The sequence below is a fragment of the Excalfactoria chinensis genome, chromosome 2 (genome assembly GCF_039878825.1).
Source record: "Excalfactoria chinensis isolate bCotChi1 chromosome 2, bCotChi1.hap2, whole genome shotgun sequence".
Taxonomy (NCBI): Eukaryota; Metazoa; Chordata; class Aves; order Galliformes; family Phasianidae; genus Excalfactoria; species Excalfactoria chinensis.
The window spans coordinates 110,039,215-110,060,190 of record NC_092826.1 but is presented as its reverse complement, the minus strand read 5'-3'; the positions used below and the strand labels follow the sequence as shown (position 1 = coordinate 110,060,190).

The 20,976-nt window shown below is 34.9% G+C and overlaps 1 protein-coding gene across 2 annotated transcripts in view; it reads right to left on the bottom strand.

The window, feature by feature from the left end:
• Positions 1–8,718: 8,718 nt before the first annotated feature.
• Positions 8,719–20,976, bottom strand: part of KCNH8 (potassium voltage-gated channel subfamily H member 8) — a 154,614-nt gene continuing 142,356 nt past the window's right edge. The window contains exons 13-16 of one of the 2 annotated variants that reach the window (XM_072328772.1): positions 19,535–19,890; positions 16,740–16,846; positions 15,632–15,708; positions 8,719–10,293 (exon numbers count right to left, since the gene is read on the bottom strand). In XM_072328772.1, the coding sequence (XP_072184873.1) occupies positions 9,583–10,293; positions 15,632–15,708; positions 16,740–16,846; positions 19,535–19,890 (1,251 nt within the window). In that variant the 3' untranslated portion in view covers positions 8,719–9,582. The remainder of the gene's footprint in view (positions 10,294–15,631; positions 15,709–16,739; positions 16,847–19,534; positions 19,891–20,976) is intronic. The other variant, XM_072328773.1, reaches the window with a different exon arrangement.

The window sequence follows — 20,976 nt, the reverse complement described above, 5'->3', positions numbered from 1 at the left end:
AAATTCTGACTATGTTAGGCTACTGTGCATGATCAATATTGTTGACCAAGTTTGATATTTTATATATTCAGATCGTAAACACGAAGCTTGACTGTGAATAACTATAGAAAATCTCACTGATAATGAGCAACATGGAAAAGGAATATTATTTGAAACTCAATCTGAAGTTGATAGGTGTAAATATATCCACCTGGATGAGAAAATAATTGGTCATGGGCTGTCACCTGATTATGACGCCACAGACAAGAGGTTAAAAGTTATAATGAGCAGCTGTACTTTATTTTAATATCCAGCAATGAGAAGCAAAGGAAGTACTTGGATTAAAATGGAAAGAACGCAAAACAATAAAAATCAATACTTTAGTGTGTGCTGTAATATATCCAAAACATTGACATGGAAAAGATAAAAGATGGTAGAAAGTATGATTAAAGATCTGAAATTCTTTTGTTATAGGGAATGAAGAAATAGAGTGGGATACTTCAGCCTGATATACATATCTGCATCCTTCCAAGATATCTTTTACATCACGAGTGGCCTGGAAAAGGTGAACACAGAATGATTGTTCATAGTCTCCTTTAATATTAATATTAGTGAAACCAAATGCCCAGACTTGAGTTAAAACAAAGAAAAGGAGACAGTTTCTGACAGAAGACTATTCAAACAACCCCGGATCTCACCCTGCTGTAAGCTTTCCCAATGTTTTGTCACTCTCATCTCCTTCATCTACTCTATTCCCTGTATTTGTGCCAAACTGATACAGAGGACTTTGCTTCTTAAAGGCATAGTATGTTTATGAATGCTGTGGTTTTATTTTTTCTTTAAAAATTTGCTGATCAATTCAAGCTACTGGAGATGCGCACTTTCTTCTAATTCTTCCTTTCTACACCTGGGCATTTTACTATACTTGTAGGAATACAGACTCTAGCTTTCCAGATCCCCTGGATTTGCTGCTGAATTAGGGAGAAACCATTCACATTCTCAGTGCTGCCATTTGTTGTTGTTGTTATTTTTCCTTTTTTAAGTTCAGCTGAGAGCATAAGTGTATGTTAACTCATAGGAAAGTTGTACACAGATTCAGTATTAAATCTATTCTTCCTCCCTTCCCCCATCATTTTATTTGATTCCTAAGTGATTCCTAAGCTCCAGTTTCTTTCTAGTTTTAGACAGACCTGAGATATTTCTGCTACAGCTTGTGCACTGAAAAAAAGGAGGGAAGCAAGGGGGGGGGGGGGGGGGGGGGTTGGGAGGTACGGGGAGGGAAGCATAGAAGAAGGGAAAATGCAGGATCTAAAATGTCCCTCAAGGACCTGAATGTCTGTGCTTGGAAAGCTGACTGCAGCATCAGTAAGGCTTGAACAGCTGGACATGCACTGTCAGCAGATGTACTGCACATTTCTGGGACAAATTACTTGCTTTCTTGCCACTAAAATACCTGACCAATGCAAAGTTTATACTCATTGACACTTAAAGGAACAGATATTGTGCAGATGTGAATTTTACATCCAATAGCAGGTTAAGGAAAAGAGCTGCAATGCTGCTTCTGTTAGCCTGGGCTTGCAGGTGTGATGTGAAGCTTGCACAAGTCCTTCAGAGGCTACATTTTCTCCCAGCTTGAACACCTGAAAAGGTTAATTAATTATCAGACTAGCTGGCATAATTCAAGCACCTGCTTTTAGATGCTTAGCAGGCACTGTTATGGAAACTGCTGTGCAGGATATCTCAGACCAGAGATAATCCTCCCCTATGTCTTAGCTGATTTTCATACAGAATATTGAGTGGGGAATCCAACAGTATTAATGTTCAGAACCACTTCAGCTTCACTAGGGTCCTGCTGTCCACTGCATCTATCTGCTAACCTAGCCATCTTCAGGCATCCCAGCTTCATAGGGCACTGCCTTACTGACAGGCTGTCATGGGACATTGGATTAATTTTTCATGCTGCTTTCTCTCTCTCTCCCCCTTTCTCTCTCTCTCACTCTTTTTTTTTTTTTTTTTCTTTTTTTTTTTTTTTCCTACCACTCTTTGTTTTGTTAGGCTGAAAGCTTTCTGAGCTTTGTATTATCCCCTTTTGTTGTTGTGAATACAATGGAACTCTGAGCTTTTAGACTCTCCAGTTGCTCCTGTGATGTGAATAATTAGTAAACTAGGCTCCGTATGATACCATTCATTTTCTAACACATTTTTCTTACCCAACTGAGGAAAGTCAGTGTTTCAAAAGACTGTGAAATGGCTTTAGCGAGGATACTGTCAAATTTCCCTGTGTGTTGTTTTTTTGCAGTTCTCCAGTTGTTTTGTTTAGTTTTTGTTTTTTTCCCTTATTTTTCTTATTTTTGCTAGCAACTAGATATATTGACTCAACCTTTGTGGTAAAGCTGGATGGTTGCTGAAAGGCTCTGAACATGGGAGCCACCCAAGGAAAGACTACATTTACATAGTTCATCACTCTTTGGGTGCTCTATACTTTCCTAATTGTTACTGTTTATTAAGATAATTTAGTCATAAAAGAGATGAATAAGAATACTAAAATAATGGAAAAATTAACAAAAGGATAATCAGAAGTTTTCTTTTTTAATTAAGCTTTTGCCTTTTGTTAATGAGGTGGAATGTAGGAATACTTTCCCTCTCTCATACTGCAGAAGTGCCATTAGCTGCTACTGGACTGTGTACATTCATCTGAAATTCCTTGCTGCAATTTATAGAGCAAACTGGTAATTTTATATGAGGAAAAATAAGTAGATGATCACATGAATTTTTTAACCTTCAGCAGCTGCTTGACAAACAGGGCCTAAAGACCAGCTACTAAAAGGCAGTGTAGCATCCAGGTAATGTTATTTTTTCATAGCTATTAGATTTCATTGCAAACGTAGGGGAGGCTTTGTTGTTTGCTAATTCAGCTGCAAGTGAGAAGAAAAATTTTTCAATCTGTATAGCTACAACTTTTTCTTTTATTTTCCTATTCTTTCAATTTCTCCTTTCCCTTTTTCCTTTCCCTTTCTCCTTTCTTCTTACACCTTTCCACACAAGAACCCCATATCTTTTTCACATACTGCAGGGTTTAAAAATCTACTTAAGAACCACTTGCATGGTTACTTGAAAGAACAAAGAAATTTTTCCAGTAAGAATGTGAGCTACATGTCAGTGATGTGTAGAGATAACACTGATCCGAGTGTTAAGTCACAATGTCACAGAAGGAAACACAGGATGTAAATGATTGACAATATTGGCCTTTAAGAAGGTGTAATTAGTCTTTAAAGTAACCGTCTTTTGAGACTTGTGGCTCCAGTTTGTGTCTAGGTGTTACTATTTTTGTTCTGTGTTTGACTGCAGAGTCAAAAAAAAAAAACAAAAAAACAACAGTGCATAGGATTTGATTGTTTGCACATAGTGTGGTTCTTAGATTCTTAGAGCATGAAGCAATCTCTGTAAGGTGAATTTGTGTGTGTGCTTTCTCCATGATGCACCTTGAAGATTTTATAACATATATTTTATAAAGGTATGTGCAAAATATAAAATCAAGAAACATATATAAAATGTGAAATTTATGTGCAGATTAGATTGACAACCATTTGGAGATCTGTGCTGAATGTTCTCAAAACTTTAGAATGTGAAGAATGTAAAATGTAGTCATGTGAGTTTTTTATTAAAAAAAATTAACCCTCTTCATCTTCACATTTCTCTGAGAAATCTTCCACCAGTTTTGATCTACTTAATTATACAAATGTTTTATAACACCCTAGGATTTGTCTCTGTAACTTCTAATTTTGCCTGTTTATCAGTATTTCCTTTGTGATGTTTGTGATGTCTGTATGCCCTTAGTGCAGTAATTTCAACAATTGTCTTTTATTTTTATTATATTACTATTTGTTGCAAGTATTAAGCAATTTTTTTACACTACTGTGGCACTTACATTTTGGGGAAAAAGTTTACCATTTTAATAGATCATTTATATGATTCATTGTTAGTGTAGATAAAAATTGTCATTTATTATTTTATTTATTTATTTATTTACTTGTTGTACTGAGCTGTTTCTTGGCCGTGTGTGACTCCTTTGGATTGATCGTGCCAAAAATTAACAGGTTCCTAAAGAACTGGAGAAATAGAACAGATTCATGTGTTAATCTGTTGTAAGTTCCAAGGCTTAAAGAAAAACATCAAAACATGAACGCAAGATCTTATACTATATACATTAAAACAACTTGAAGGTATTAGTTCTTTTGTACAACTTCTGAATTTTGCTTGGCTGAGAGTTGGCTCTCTTGACTCACTTAAGCTCCATTAAAATAGTTCTTTGAGATATTTCCTAGTCTGGAAGAACTCTAGTAACAAGGTGCATGTGTATTAAAATGCACTTTGCACCAGTCGGTATTACTCATCTGAGAATGATGATATAACATTTATACTCATCCTGGAAAGGATAAGAATGATTTTGCTTGTTTTATGTGCAGTATCATCATTTAACTTAACTAGAAGCTATTGTTTGTTTGTTTGTTTGTTTGTTTTGTCTATTTGCAAATACATCAGGAGATGGGCTCAGAATTCTTATGACAATTTTATCAGGACTGCTGTGTGATGTCCTGCAACTGACTAATGGGATGGAATCTTGAAACTAAGCACCAGACTTTTTTCTTTTCTAATCACATACCCCATTTCTTCCCAAATTCCAAGATGTAAATCCACTCTTTTAGAGCTAAGTTGGTAAATGCATTTTTCTAGGAAATGAAAAGGCAACTATTTACTTTCTGCGCTAGGCCCAGCAGCATTAAATGTTTACAATATGTCCCACCAAAAGGGATGCTGGATCAAATGGTTTTATGCTGACCAAAGAAAGTGGGGAAAATGTTGAGAACAGTTTGATTTAGCCAAAACTGTCATTTGCAAAACACAAGGTTTTAGCAAGACACTAGGTCACACTGTTAAGACTGTGTGTTACAAAACTGATACATCAAATGAAATATTTTGTAATCTTAAGTGCAGTTAACAGATGGAGTAATTGGAAACTAAATTATTTGTGTGCAGATAACCAGCACGTGGGCCAACACAAAGTTATAACAAGAAGTGGTATGCTGTGTGACAAATGGTAATAGAGGGGCAGTCTGGCAAAATGGCATCTGACATGGCAGTGACGTGCACATGAAGCAAAGCTGTGGAATTGAATTTCTCTCTGGGGAAAAATTTGCACTCAGTGACATTCATCTACTCTTGCTAAACATTTATGGAGAGCAAACAGTGGATGCTGGTGCAGTGAGGTGGTGGGTGGTATGTTTCAGTAGAGGCAACAGATACAACAGCAGATTTTTATGGAGACAGCATGTAGGCTTTTGTTCATCACTGATGAAAATGCATAGCTAATGATGGAGGCTATTTGTGTTTTATAGCTGAGAATTTGCTTTATCTGAGTGTTATTGTGCTTTTTGTAACAACTGTAGTTTCCATGTAAATAAACAGGGCACATTACTTTCAAAGCAGCTTGTGTATGAGTAGATCACAGTAGATCGCAAATGCATGTCTTTAAAGACACGTCTGAAGGCATGCAAGTGAAAAAGAAGCCAAATTTAATGGAGGATCCTACTTTTATCTTTTTTACCCCTTTGTCAATGGAGGCAACTGCATCATTGTATGAATGTAATAGCACATGAAATATTGGTAAAAGATTTGAACTTTGCAGCCTGAATGCTGTATCATATCATAGTATCATAGTATTGTGCGAGTTGGAAGGGACCTTAGAGATCATCGAGTCCAACTCCCGGGATTCGAGCCCTCTGTGTAGCAGAGCGGCACTTCTACCCCCTGCTCCACAGGGGGGATTCGAACCCGGGCCCCCTGGTGTTGCAGACGGGAATTCTACCGCTGCGCCACCGGGGCACACAATGCTGTCTTACTGCATGGCTAAGTTCTATAACCACTTAGTTCTTTGGTTCTGGGCTAGGATGGCTTTCTGTAGGAAAATGACCAAAAGATGAGGAAAGAAATGATAGATTTAGATTGCATTAAACAGGGGACAGAAAAGGGAATGGGTGAAAGTTACTTATGTGCACCAAAAGAAAAAGAAAGTAAAATGGGAGTGAGTAGTATTGTATCATCATCATAGTATCATAGTATTGTGCGAGTTGGAAGGGACCTTAGAGATCATCGAGTCCAACTCCCGGGATTCGAGCCCTCTGTGTAGCAGAGCGGCACTTCTACCCCCTGCTCCACAGGGGGGGATTCGAACCCGGGCCCCCTGGTGTTGCAAACGGGAATTCTACCGCTGCGCCACCGGAGGCACACAATAAATTTAATTGTAAATAAATTTAATTGTAAATAAAAGTTATCTGGAGAGAGAGAACAGGTAATGTACAAAATAAGAAGTAGTAATGGAAAATGCAAGAGAAATGTAGCAAATTTAGGTAATAAATTAGCGTGAAAGTAGATGGGGAGAAGAATCATGAGACAAAAATGAATTCTGTTGTTTTTATTCTTTATTTTTATATTTTATGAAGTTTAGCGCCAAAAGGAATACAGTAAATTGTCCGGCTACTCTGTATGTTATCCCATGATGCTTACACTTATAATGAATTCTTCTGAGGGTTAAACTTGAATATTACGGTGCTTGCTGCTTAAACCCAGAAATTGTCCATGGTTGTGTTGTGTGTAGGTCTGCTCAGTTCATGGTAATATCTGTCTCCCAAAACTATTGTGTCAATCTTAAATGCTTTCCTATTTTTCCCTATGAATTTTCAGTTTTCTTTCAAAACTGAAATTGTCTGTATTTGTTCATTGCCAGACATTTTGAAACAAAAGCTGTTTGGGGGATTCTCTTCTTGAGGCTTTCACAATATGATGGTGTCTGGAGTTTAAAGTTGTACTGATCTACAGATCTACATTCTGTCCTGCTGACGATTCTCATTCCTTGGTTGTTACTGGGCTAGAATGAACTTGTTCCATGCTATTCTTGTCCTGTGACTGTTTTCTTGGATGGCAGTGTGCTCACCTGTGTGTTGGCATCTCACAGTCTCTCTGCAGTCCAGCTCATGGCGGGCTATGTTGTTTGATGGCATAGCTTTTGACAACCTTGTTCAGGACATATTTGACACTTGCAGAAACAAGAAACTGTTTGGGACAGATATCCTGGTGCTATTTCTTCTCAATTTCTGTATATGCACTTTCTTATTATAGAAAGAAAATACAGATTGGTAAAGCTATGTCTATGCAAAGTGTTTCATTTTGTTTTGCTTTTCACTGACATTTTAAAACTTTATGCAGAACTAATGCAGAAAGTCCAAAACAAAATACCAAGATTTAATTTCACTACACTAGCCTTTATAGTTGACAAGGAAAAAAAAAAAAATAATTAAAAAAAATGTTTGAAGTACATTTAGTATGATTTATAAATTTTTATAAAATATGAAATCTCAACTTAAATATAAATATATATATATATAATTGAAATTATTAAATGATATTGGGAATAGCGCACTGTAGACAAATAGCGTTTTTGTATACACACAGTCAACAGCTGGGACACTGTTCATTTAGTCTGTGCATTTCAGTAAGGCAGTTGTCTAAGATGGTGCTGTGTTGTTATCCAGCTCCTGGCTGCTCTGTCAATACATCACTGTCCCCACTGCACCGTGTAATGCAGCTCCCAACTTCTGAGTCACATCCTCCTGCTCTATGTGGCAGTGGGGGTGACGGTCAGATTGCTACAGGTGGGTCAGCAGGTTCCCATTCCTTTTGGCCTCTCTGGAAGAACAGAATCATGTGTGTTTGCAGAAATACTGCAGATGTTATTTTTCTAATTTCTGGGATATGCATTGTTCAGTCATCACTTTTCTGTGTAACCACAATCTAATTAGAAAATGGAATGGAAGAGAAAAAAAGAAAACCCCATACATAAACACTCACGTTGATGTGTAGATACAGTGACAAAATTCAGGCAGCTCAAAATGAAAGATGACACTCTGTCCTTAATTTGTACCAGAGGGAAAAAGGATGTGAAGAGATGGAAGTCAGGCACAGTGTATCAGCTGGGAATTATGTTCCTGTGCACATCCAAATGTTAACAATGAACCCAGACTTTGAAGTTTTCAGAACAAATCCTCTAAAGGAAGTTAAACATAAGTCTCTGCTCTCTAAGTTTTAATTTCATAGCAATCATCAGTTTGCATTAATTATTAGATGTAATTTAATTAACTTGTCCATTTTAAAACATTTATTTTTAGTTATAAACATGACTTTTAGAAAGTTTGCTAAAGAACAGGCAGATAGGAAGCATACTGTGGGTCTTTAAATATATATAAATTGAAATCCCAATGCAAAGCAGTTGCTCTGTATGCACTGAAGCGGTGTGTGTTTCTAATACCTTAAATACTGATTTTTATTTATTTTATTTTATTTTATTTTATTTTATTTTATTTTATTTTATTTTGGACATCAAAGAATTTCCCCAACCTAAAGTCTGTTCTTGTAGCTAAAGGTCAGAAATAAATTCTTAAGTATAGAAATAAAAATAAATAAATAAATGTCTCAAACCTTACAGATTTTCTCCTTTAAAATGCTTCTGGCATTTTACTCAATGGCTTTCATCTCTCTGAATTTTCTGGTCCAAATATAAAATCCCCAAGCAGGACTGCATAGTATATTAGTCCCAATAGTAATACTGCAATATTAAGACAAAACCCAAAGGTATCAAATGCTATCAGTATAACAATTAGCATTTTAAGAATTGATAACCGACTTGGCATACAACATTCCAGCTGTTTTATTTTTTTAAATAAAACAATACCTTGATTTATTTGTATTCCACCAGCATGAATACATTCATTGCAAATTGCATGCACATAAATGGGAATCCATATGTAAACTACATAATCTTAACAATAAATAGTATTTGATCTAATACATGTTGGTAGTACATTTCTTGTTAAAAATGCAAGCTTTTACCAAAATGAAAACAAATTATTATTCTCCTTACAAATATTTTAAATATTTTTTAATTACATATTTCATACCAAGTATATAAAAATAGTATTTTTTTGATAAATTTAGAGATTTCATTTACATAACAAATAACGTGCAACAACTGACCACTCTCTACCAGCTCTATTTGGTTGATTGTCTAGATGACATGCAGTGATAATTGTCCCCTCGCCTTCACAGAACTGACAAACAGACCAGCAGGACCCACGATCACTGGAAGCAAGCAGTGCCATGGATATTGTTTAGGAACAACAGTCAGACACTCAGGGAAAACCTTTGCTTCAATGAATAAAAGCTGCCCATGACAGTTCTTTTATCCTGGACTTCCAGCAGCTCTGACCCTCAAGGTCTTTGGACTATCACAACAGTCTGCCTAACAGACCAGAAAGTTTTATCTGTATAGAAAATGCTTTTCAACATGCTTCTAGATTCTAGATTTATTTATTTTTTTCCTATAGTATGAACCAGGAATACCTTTACTTACTTTCTATAAATCTGAATTTTCATGGTTGTATGACTCCATGGTCACCAGAGAAAAGTAGAAGAATGCAGTCATGTGGTATTCTCTAAATTTTAAAGTGGCAGCTGTGGAACATGCTTTGAACGCCACTTCACTATTTCTCATTATACATCTATGGCTTGGTTGTTTTTCTCTTTAACGTCCCTTGTGCTTGTCACAATATCTAAGGGGAAATCTGATGTCTGTGCAGAAACTGTTCCACCTGCTCCTTCAAGGTCCCACGATCCCGGCAGATTCTCCAGGCTTAATGAGCTGATTGCACCTTGGCTAAAGCTCCCTTCCTCAGACCTGCTGGGCAGCACAAGGTGTAGCGATGTCTCTGATGAAGAGCATACTGAAGAAGAAAGTGTCGCTGAAATAGACTGTAGAGGGGTCAAGGTAGTGTCTGAATGGGGAGAGGTGCATCTTAAAAATTGCAAATTATCTTTCTGAATTACCTGATACTGGGAAGGTGAATTATGAAGGCCTGATGTATAGAAAAAATCACTGTCTGTAGAATTTTGAAGGTTATGTTCAGTTCTTTGGGGGCTGCTGCCTACAGAGGATAGATCTGTATTCCAGATGTCACATAATGTGTTACTGCGACAAGGTTGTGCTTTGGTGCAAGTAATGTTCCCAGCTTGCATGTGTGTGCAAGGTTGGCGTGTAGTCCAAGCCATCCGAGCCTGCAGGCTTTCCAGGGTAGGACTCCGAGATATGCCATGCACTGTGCAAAATCCCGGTGGCTTCTGGGATGGGAGGAGGTTCTCTAGAAGGTACATCACATTCTTCATGTCCTTACTTAATTGTGATACTTCTTGAGTTAAAGTTGTGACCTGTCATGTCAGAAGAAAATACCCCAGCATTAATTTATGCAGTACACATTACAGCTATGCCTGAAATATGTTGTATATCTTTATAGTTATTTATTTATTTATTTATTTTCCCCTTCTTAAAACATGAGATATAGTCTGCAGTAGATTTATTTTAAGGAGATATACTTTGCGAACGTATGTCTGGGAAACAGTCCATCCCCTAGCTCAGCTACATGTTATACTACCTGTGGCATACTGATGTAATTGAACAACCCAATAAGAAGTTATAATGGAAACATTACAGCCATAATTCACCTGATTGTACATGACACTGCTGTGAAGAAATACTGTCTTTTAAATCAGAGGTTAAGAGAACAGGGTTATTAGTTTTGTTGCTATTTGTTTTAAATATATAAATTTTAACAGTAGCACTTTCCGATGCCTTGACCAACATAACCCTTAGTAGTTGTATTTTTTGCAGTTCCAAATTACTTTGACAGCTTCCGTAGTGTTTTACTTCATTACCAGTATTAAATAGCTATGAAATTCAATATGATGCTTTGTCGTCTGTAGTTAAGTAGGAAATGAGGTTATTATGTTTAAACGTTCTCATAAGTGATGAAAAGCTCTTTATAATGTTACATGATTATTATTATTGCTTTGTTTAAATAGCATTGGATAAACAGTTGTCTTTGTTTTTCAATACATATTCCACTTTTTTTTTTTTTTTTTTTTTTTTTTTTTTCCCTGTTCTTTTAATGTTAGATTTTCTACCCAAAAGTCTATTGCTTACCAGTGTACCTGGAGAGGCCCAGATTAGATTAGAAGCCTATTGGAATATATTGCTATTTTTTCTCTCTGTGGTTTACTTCCTTTTGAAATTCAAACTTGATCAAGGCATCTTCCTGCTGTTGCTCTTTCTGGACACCCAAGGAAGTGAAGAAAAAAATTTGCTTTTTGGGAAATGGAAGTTGAATTTTGTCAGTGCAGAGAAAACTGTCTGCTTGCACTGCAGATGCAGCTTTTCTGTTCTCTTCCTTAGTTTTCTATTGTTTTTTCTATTCTGGAGCTTCATAAAGTCAGTGAGACTTTCAGTCAGAATGCATTGCCTTTGAGGCTCAAATTAACAGGCTGCTGATACTCTGTTTTCCAGCTCAGTTGACTGAATGAGAACTGAGCTGAGAAAGACTTTTCACAGATTGTCTACTCATTTATATCACCCTTGCTATTTTACAGACAGACATATCTAATCTAAAGGCAATTTAGGAATTATGCTAATTGCAGAAGAAAAAAATTCAGGGCAACTATTCTCAGTTTGGATTGAATATTTACAATTTGTGCAGTGATAATTCATTTTAAGTGAATTAAATCCCGAAGATCTTGAAAGTTCCTTCATCATATCAGAGTATGAAAAATGTCTGGTTTCTCTGCCAACCTGCTGGCCAGGTCTCAGGTAGTTCTGGGGTAACCAGTCTATCTGGATGAATTAGGACACTAAGATGATTGCCAATGTTATTAAATAAGAACAAAACTAAGTTAAAATACTAGCTTAGAAGAAAAGAAGCAATGTAACTCATGGTGAAACAATATAATTCCCTGGTTTTATAGTTAAATGTAGTATATGTCTTGCCAGAAGGGTACTCAGAAGTTACTAGCCAAATGACAATCTTCTAAACCAACTAAGAAAATATAACCAAAATATAACAAGATTAGATCTAACCATGAACAAACTGGAACAGTTTTTGATCAATAAACATGGTACTGTTCTGGGAGGACATTTCAAGCAAGTCATTTTAACCATCCTTCCTAACCTGTTCTTATTTTACATTTATTTTCAATTGCTAAATTAAAACATTCACTTTAAATATTAGTAATATGTGATTCAACAAAGATAATTGCTAACACATCTGAAAAGTATCAGAGGCATGAGTATAAATACATTATAAGCATAAATATAATACTCTTCTTATGCAGAGACGGTCCCTTTTCCTATAACAGAAAAGGGTTTTTGGTGTTCCACTGAATCACATACTGTATGTATTAGTCATGCTCCCAGGATATATCAACAGATTTTTTTAATTTTTTTATTTTATCTATCTATTTATTTATTTATTTTCTTAATCGGACACAGGGAGTTTTATTAGGAATTACTTTGACTGGCACAACTTGGAATCATATACTTTGTAAGGATTTTAAAAGATCTAATCACAGACAACCCAAAATAAGGAAAATAAGGAAAAATAAGGAAATAAGGAAAATAAGGAGTCTTACAAAATGGGATGAGTAAAGAAAGTCTGTAGGAATCAGGTTTGTTAAGATGGGCTGTAACAATGTTTCCAGTATAAATGGTTTTGAGAAAGAGAATGACAATCAGGGTTTTCTACCTTCTAGGCACAAGAGAAAAATTGGTGATAAATGTCAACAGAGGTTTACATTTGGATGCTAGGAAAATAGATCATTTCAATATGGCAATGTTTTGAAATTCATTTTAGAGTTAACAATATTATGGTTATCTCCTATCATAGTAGTAATATTTTTTGTCGTTAAATCATCTTCTGGTCCCCAGTTTATTTTTAAAACCAGTTACTTTCATTTTTGATTCATTTCCATGCTTTAGATGCATTTCCACTAAGCGAAAGTGCAGAAGGAACACTACAGTGAGTAGGCCTTGTGCCTTACATCCTGCTTTAAAACAAACCAAGAAACAAATAAATAAATGCCCAAGCATTAAAATATCAGTCACTTTAGTTACCATCCTCTGTCAAAAATCTTTCAGCTAAAATTAAAAGATTGACAAAAACAGCTGTAAAGAATACTTCACATTCATCAAATTACAGAACAAAAGGGATACAAAAAAGAAGCAAGATAGAAGTTCTTAGAAAGTATGAATATGAACACTTGAAGGAATATGTTTGAACATATATATCAGTAGACTATAAAAGTGCTTTTTTCTCCTCTCCTGAGAAGAGGATGATTTTATTTTCAGCAGTGGGATGCAATATGTTTTAAAATATTCTATTTATAAAATTTCTCCAGGTGATTTGATAAACATATTTACTTAGCATTGTTCATCTTGTTAGGTGAAAGAGAAATATCCTTATGAATGCATTTTCACTGATCTGAATAAGTGCCAAATGTTTAGAATATTTTGAACACTTGCAACAACAACAACAAATTTAAATAGCTGAATTTCCAGTAAGTATTCCAACATGCATCTAAATAGAAGGCAATTTTCTGCTAGAAAACCTAACCTTATTCATATATCTTTGTGTTTGTTTGTTTTTCAGTTGATTAGGAGAAATGTGAATACCCTGCTCATTATATTGATACAATGCTGTAATTGTCATATCTACTGACTTAGTAAAATATGAAATCAGTCTCCATTTTCCTACTTTAAGCAAGGCCTCAACATAGCCTCATTCTTTGTATGCCTTGTTTGTACATACAAATCCAGATTTTTGGATAATGTTGGACATCTGAGAGCATCTCTGCATGGGCAAATGCAGGCCCAGATTTGTGTACTCTGTACTCTGAGCTGACCAGGGAAGATGTGGTATGGTAGCCCAGTAGCAACAGTGATGTAAGTCTGATTTTGACCGTAGTCCTTAGCACTGCTTTAACTAATGCAGCTGTTGGAGATTGCACTGCAGCTGAGATGAATGTAGTATGAAAGGGACATGACAGTGAAATTTGAGTTTCTCTTCATGAATTGTGATAGCTATGTTTTGCATGTCCAAATGTAAAACCATGTTCCTTTTTTTTTTTTTTTTTTTTTTTTTTTTTTTTTTTTTTTTTAAGGGGAGCATGCCTTATGCAAGTTATGAGAAAATAATTATGAATAAAATTTGGGTATTTTCTTATTTTTAACTGCTCTATGTTTTAAATAATTCAGATTTGGTTGTTGTATATGCCTTTTAAGTTGAAGTATTTTCATATTCCTTCCATATATTTATACTAACATGAGAGAGCACTAAACACACGGTATAGTGTGTACATGGCATAGACAATGATATGGTGGTAGGCAAGTGTCTTACTCTAGATTTATGGCTCAAAGATTCAGCCTTCTCCAGGCTGATCAGGTCAAACTCTCTTAGGAGAGATGTCTCGGTCTCTGGTAAGTACCATGTCATTCAGTGCTGTCAGTTCAGTCACTCTGTGTGGGGAATGTTTGAGTATGTGGATTTGAAACCTCGTAGAATATGCAAGTAAGCAGCCTTCTAGTGAAGCATCTTTTCAATGTAAATTTTGATCCATGGGATGAATTACAGGATCTGTCACTTTGGGATTAAATCCCAGGAGATATTACCCATCATATCAAAGTCTAGACAACTTTAGTTTAATCTCTCCTTAAGTTTTTTGAGTTTTTTGATCATACCTTGTGATAAAAAGTGTTCAGTCAGTGGTGCATGGTGCCTTGTTCTGAACTTTACAGTTTGACATATAACCAGATTGATGCATTCATAGTATAAACCAGCCATGCCTATAATCTCAGTTCAGAAGACACAAATTATCTTACTAAGATAACTTGACCCAGGATGAAGGGGATTTACAAGCCTAATATTTCAAATACAAGGAAATAAAGAATAATTTTATAAAACCTACACAGGATAGAAAAACAAAACAAAACAAAAAAAAAACCAGAACTTTTCAGCTAACCAAAGAGATCAGGAAAAAGAAAAGCTGTATGACTGGACTTTAAAAAGAGTTTATTTAAATTTTCACCCATGTGGACTCATAAGAAATTATCTCTAATATCTTCATATTGAATGACAGAGTATGCTGGAAATAGATTTCAGTCTCAGATTTTAGTGTCAGATTGATAGATTATGTGTTTAAAATTAGAAGGGCTAAATAGAAAGCCCAGTGGAACAACACTGGGATGCATTCCTAAGATACTATTCCTTGAGCAGAATTGGATATTCTTCTGTTTCATTCTGAATTGACTCAGATAAAGTTATTTGAATTATTTGATGTGCATTTGAAACTGACTGAATTTCATTTCTTTCAAGGAAATTATTCAAAAGCGTAGTGTTGCCCCCAAAAGAAAAGATGGTGTAAGATGTGGGGAAGGATTGAGAAGAGAGTAACAGAAGCACATAAAGAAGAAATTCTTAGAAAATTCAATATACCAGCTATGCTAACCTCACTTTACTTTTAGCTCCAGCATGTAACACAAACTTTTATAGAGCTTTCATGTAGAAAAATAACCAGTGAGAGAGCTAAAAAAACTCAAACTGCCCTAATTTTAAGAATTCCATATAATTTTTCTAAGTCATTTATTATATCCCAACATTTTCTTAGTTTTCTCCAGCATCTCTTGAATAACTGTCAATACCCAAAATCTCCAAGATATAATTACCTCACTATTAAGCCTGCTGATTTGTTGTTTGGTTTCTTCTGCTTTGATAACAAGCACTGCAGCACCAATTTCTGCCTCTGAAAATTCAAATACATGTAAATGAGAGCAGTATAACAACCTGGAATCACCAATCTCAATTTTGTATTTATGCTTTACATTGAATTAAAACTTACTTTGTACTTGGATCAAATAAAAATAAAATCTTGTGTTTAATAGTCACTAATTTATTATGTGTAAGAAATCTGTGAATGAAGAAAGTTCATACTGCTGTCTTCAGTCTAGATATGGAAGGACCAAAAATGATAACTCTGATGCCAATGGTGTGACACGTCAACAATATTTAAAAACATAGATAAAAGTAAGCTACTGTTATGACTATTATGTTTAGTTTGAAGAAGAGCAAAAAGTATTCTACTGGCCTTCATGCAAAAGGAATGTTTACCCACAAAAGGAGTATGTTGGAAACAGTCTGAGCTGCACTACTTAGGTCACTCCAGCATTATTTCACTGGTCTCTCTCCTGATCCCTCTTGATTTTTTTTTCCTGTTTTCCTCCATCTTTTCTCAGTCTTTTCAGAGTATCAGTCCTTTAAGACTTCAAAAACTCTTTGCTATTCAGATTTTCACTAACACTACTTCTGAAAAACTTGTAGACTCCTTTGCCTCTGTAAGCATCCTTTTAACAAAAAATAAACAAGTTTATATATTGGTCTTTATTTATTTTTGTATTTAAATGTTTTGATATCAATTTTTGTCCACCTGTTTTGTGCCTTCCATGCCAAAAACTTCAGGAGCAGGAGGCTCCTGACTGATCCTAAAGCACTGCTGATAAAATAGAATGCATGTAAATACAGTATTTCTTGCAAGATGTTACATCATGACAGTCTGTTAGCAGGAAAACAACAAATGGGCATGCTGTTGTATTTTTCCACACTGTTCAGTGTGGCTCTGAATTGGTACCAGAAGGGTGGATACATGTTAAATCAATTTATGCCATCAATTTATTCTTTTAAGGATTTATCCTTTTAAGAATCAATAAAATAAAGAGGGATGGAAAGCAGTTACTAAAACTCTTTTCTCTGAAGTGTAATTTCCCAGGTAATACTCACCTCCAACTGTTGGAGATGTTCTGGATTCCTGCCGGAGCTGATCAGAACTGAAGTCAAAGGTTTGACTTTCCTCACTATGATTTCCATCTTCAATCCCATCAACAATTCTATAAGAAAAATCAGAGTAATTAAGCTGTTTTATAAACAGCTTCATAAGTATCACATTCATAGATATATTTAAGCGTTTAATTAATTTAATTAATTTTAAATTAATTAAAATATTAATTTTAATGATGTCTAGAAAATTTTACATTACATTATATTATGAGTCTCATAAGTGGTGCTTGAACTGTTTTCAACTATACTGTTACCTGCAGCCAAAAACCTCAATGATTTCTGTGGAATTTGCTATAAAATCTATTTAATGTCATCTGGCCGCAGTGCTTCAAAAGTCAAACTTTAAATACCAATATCCCTTTTGTAGAGATTTCTAATTATATAAAATGCTAACGATTTAACTGCCTTTAAAGCACACGGGGGAAAAACTACTCAGACAGGAACTGGAATTTACAGCTGGTATATTCTTTAAAGTATTTAAAGACTAAAAAGAAAATATATTAACAAAAATAGCTAGTCCTCAAAAGCCACAAGGCAGGCCCCTACTCAGTAAATATGCAGTGGGAAAGATGTTTATTTAAATACAAGCAAGAGAAATGTGGAATAATAATCTAGTGAACTGGTAACATTTAAGCACAAGAGTCTCAACCCTTTCTGTACAGCCATGAATTTTCCCCCTAAGATGTACATCTCAATTCCTAGAAACGAGAAAGGCAGAAAAGACTAACATGACCTCTTCTGTCCTGTTGGTCAGCATTGGAGTATTGTTTTCTGTATGGATTTAAGGACATTCAAATGTTCTTAAATGCCTCCTGCCAGGCATGCCTTTATTATTAATCTTGGGCTTTCCTCCTACTGATCCTCTTCTATTTCAGATGTAAAATGCAAAAAGTGATTAGTAAGACTATGACTGTATTCTGGAAGGTAGGATGCTGAATTCCATTTCCTCTGCCAAGGACTGTTCCAATGTTTTAACTAGTCTTTGTATGTCTACTTTATTGCCTTTACCATAGTGTGCAAGAGACAAACCTGAAGTGAATTCTGGTTGGCTTGTTCTAGGGAACATGCACAGAACAAGTTGTTCGAAACAAAGCACATTCTCTTGAAAATGCAAGGTTATTCATCACCCCACAGTATTGACTGAACAATTCAGGTCAAATCAGGGTCTTACTTTCCCCTTACATCACTGTCCAGCAGCAAATAAAATTGAGAGTCTAAACAAAGATTTTATTTTCTCTGTCATAGTTGCTAAAAAATGTGTGGCTATTTTTAAAGTGTTTTTAGCTTGTTAAAATATTTTAATAATATATACTGATTTAGAGAAATACAAAAGTCTTTTGGATAAAAAAAAAAGCCTGCAAAATACATACATCAAAGGCCATTTTTCCAGCCTATTAAGAGAATCATTTTGAAGTTATAAACTTTTGAAATGAAATAAGAAATAATATGATATGTAAAAACTCTTATTTCACATTTAGTCTTAAAGATATCTGGCTGGATATGTTAAGAACAGTAACAAAATAACATTTCACTAGAAAATATGAAAGGAATTTTTTCCCTGAATTGCTACTTGTTATGCAAATGGAAATGACTTTCTGTCATACAAAACACATAAACACATATGAAATCCAAAAAAAAAAAAAAAAAAAAAAAAAGAGAAAATATCTGCAATGCTTTTCAGTTTTTCTCATGTAGATGTTGGTCTTTTGTAGGTTCAGTTTAGACAAAAATGGAATTAGTTTGTATCCTGCTCCTATTTAACATGCCCTTATATGCTTATATGATCAAATATATGATTGGCTGGGAGGATTATTATATACTGTTACATGTAGAATGACTGTAATGAATAAAGGAAATTCTTAAGAATACTTAAGATTATAGAAACCAGAACCTAACTGAAAGATCACATTTTGTTTCTCATATGACAAAAAAAAAAAAAAAAAAAAAAAGTGATTGTGATTTTGGTAATGAATTGACCTTAAAACTCTTAATTTTGTTATCAATTAATGATTATATTCCAAGGATTTGGAAATAGAAAAAGCAAGTCAAATTAGAAATAACATACAAAAAAACCCACCACCCTAAATATTTTAAAGCATAAGCTTAATTAAACATGAAACCACTGAATAACTTTCCTTTGCGTCAAAATTCACATTTAATTTATATATGCTTTGCATTGTCAGGTTTCCTTTATCTAATGTAAAAACCTAAGTATTTTCTAATATTACTTTGCAATATTTCTATAGTATAATTCTCTACTGCTGTAGGATATTTGTTGTTGTTTTTTTTTGTTTTGTGTTTTTTTCTTCCTCAGCTATACTGTATTATCATTGATTTGCTTCCTAAATTACTGTCTGTTTGACGGACTGAAAATGCTTTGCACTGATACTGTGGGAATACAGATTATCACAGTCTGGCTTTATAGTATCATTTTGTCCATCTGTTCAAACACTCATTTTTATAATTGCTCTGTACTTTCTATTTTTACTCATAGAAATTCTTCATCTGTCGTTAAAGTCCTAAAGTGGGTAATAGTTTATATAATGAGAGTATTTTTCCTTTTCTGTGGAATGAATGAATGAATGAAGTGTTGACACACTAAGAAAGTATTAAAAATTCCCAATGTTTAAAAAAAAAAAAAAGAAAAAAAGAAAAAAAAGAGTGTTTTTTTTTAGTGTTACAGTCATAATTTTTAAATAGATGTTATGTTACAGGAAGAGAATAACTGCTTCCATTACCTTGGGCTCAAGTCAGGTGGACCTCCAGAGTTCACTGCTGAAAGGTGTAACTTAAGGTTTTTCTCCCTCCTTCTAGAGTAGTAATGGAGCTCCGTTTCATGTTTGGTCCTTGAGGAGTTTGAACTGCAAGCACGAATGGGTGAATGGAAGGGCACTGTTCCTGAGGCCAACTGCTTCAAGTTTCTCCCCAGGTGGCTTTTATTGCTTCCAGCCTTCTTCTGCTGAGAGCAAGTTGAACCTCTTGTATGGACTGGTGAAAGTGTGCTGCTCTCTTCTTCTCCTTCCTCATCATCTTCCTCATCTTCTACAATTGAAGGGAGTTTCTTCTTTATATTTCCATTTCCCTTGAGCTCAGCCTAAAAGAGCAGATAAGCACTAAGGTAAAATTAAAAGCCTGATGTTGCAGAAACAAAGTTTCTTGTGCTCACAGTGGACCAAACCCAGATGTAGATCAACTTTCATTTCACACTAGAACTAGGGTATTTATACAGCTGGGGTTCTTTCAGAATTTCATTACTTCTCTCTCCAACTATATCTCTACATATGTACACAGAAAGATACATATGCATTAAAAAGGATCTCTAGTGATATTGCCAGTGAGACTAAAACAATATGTTACCTGATGATTACATGATTAGGTATTAAAAGCCAAGTGGCACATGTACACTCAAGTAGATTAATCTTGTCTTAGTGTGGTGTCATTAATTCTGAATGTCATACTTTCAGACTCCTGGCACATTCAGGGAATGAACTGAGACTCGTAATTTGTAGAATTCCACATTTTTAGACTGAACCATTTGTATTATGCAAATAGCATTGATAACAATTCAGTTGATCCTCTGTGTCCTTTATGATTTAAACCTCTGCTGAGACAGTTGGCAGATTTCTCAGCTTCTACAGACCAGCATCAATGAATGAGTATTGTGACAGTGTCAGCTTTGGAACTGAGTTATTACAAAGAACAAACCAACTCTGCTGGTGCTTGGTGTTGGACCCAAAGCAAATTAGAAGTCTCATAGACCTGGGTTCTATGTTTGATGTACTAAGCACTGGGTAAGATAGCAATGTATCTTTCTCTATTTTTTTTTCATGGTAATAAAATACAGTAGTTATGAATACTGAGATATGACAATGTGGGTCAGTTTGCAAATCAAAAGTAGTCTCATCTTTTCTCCTGCTACAAATCACTGGATTGTTAAGGCAGAATGATCTGAGCCAAAGTAACAAACTATACATATCTCAGTAAACTGAACTTCTGAGTGTAATCTCATGTTTTCAGAAAAGTTGCTGGTTTTTTATTTATTTAATTACTTTTCATGCTACTCTTTTAAATCAGGCTTCATTATGGCATTGCTAACCTTAACTACCAAAGCTTCTCAGATAAGCTTACATAGTTCAGTTTTCCAGTTCAGACCAAGTAAGATTAGCTGGGTGAAAATACA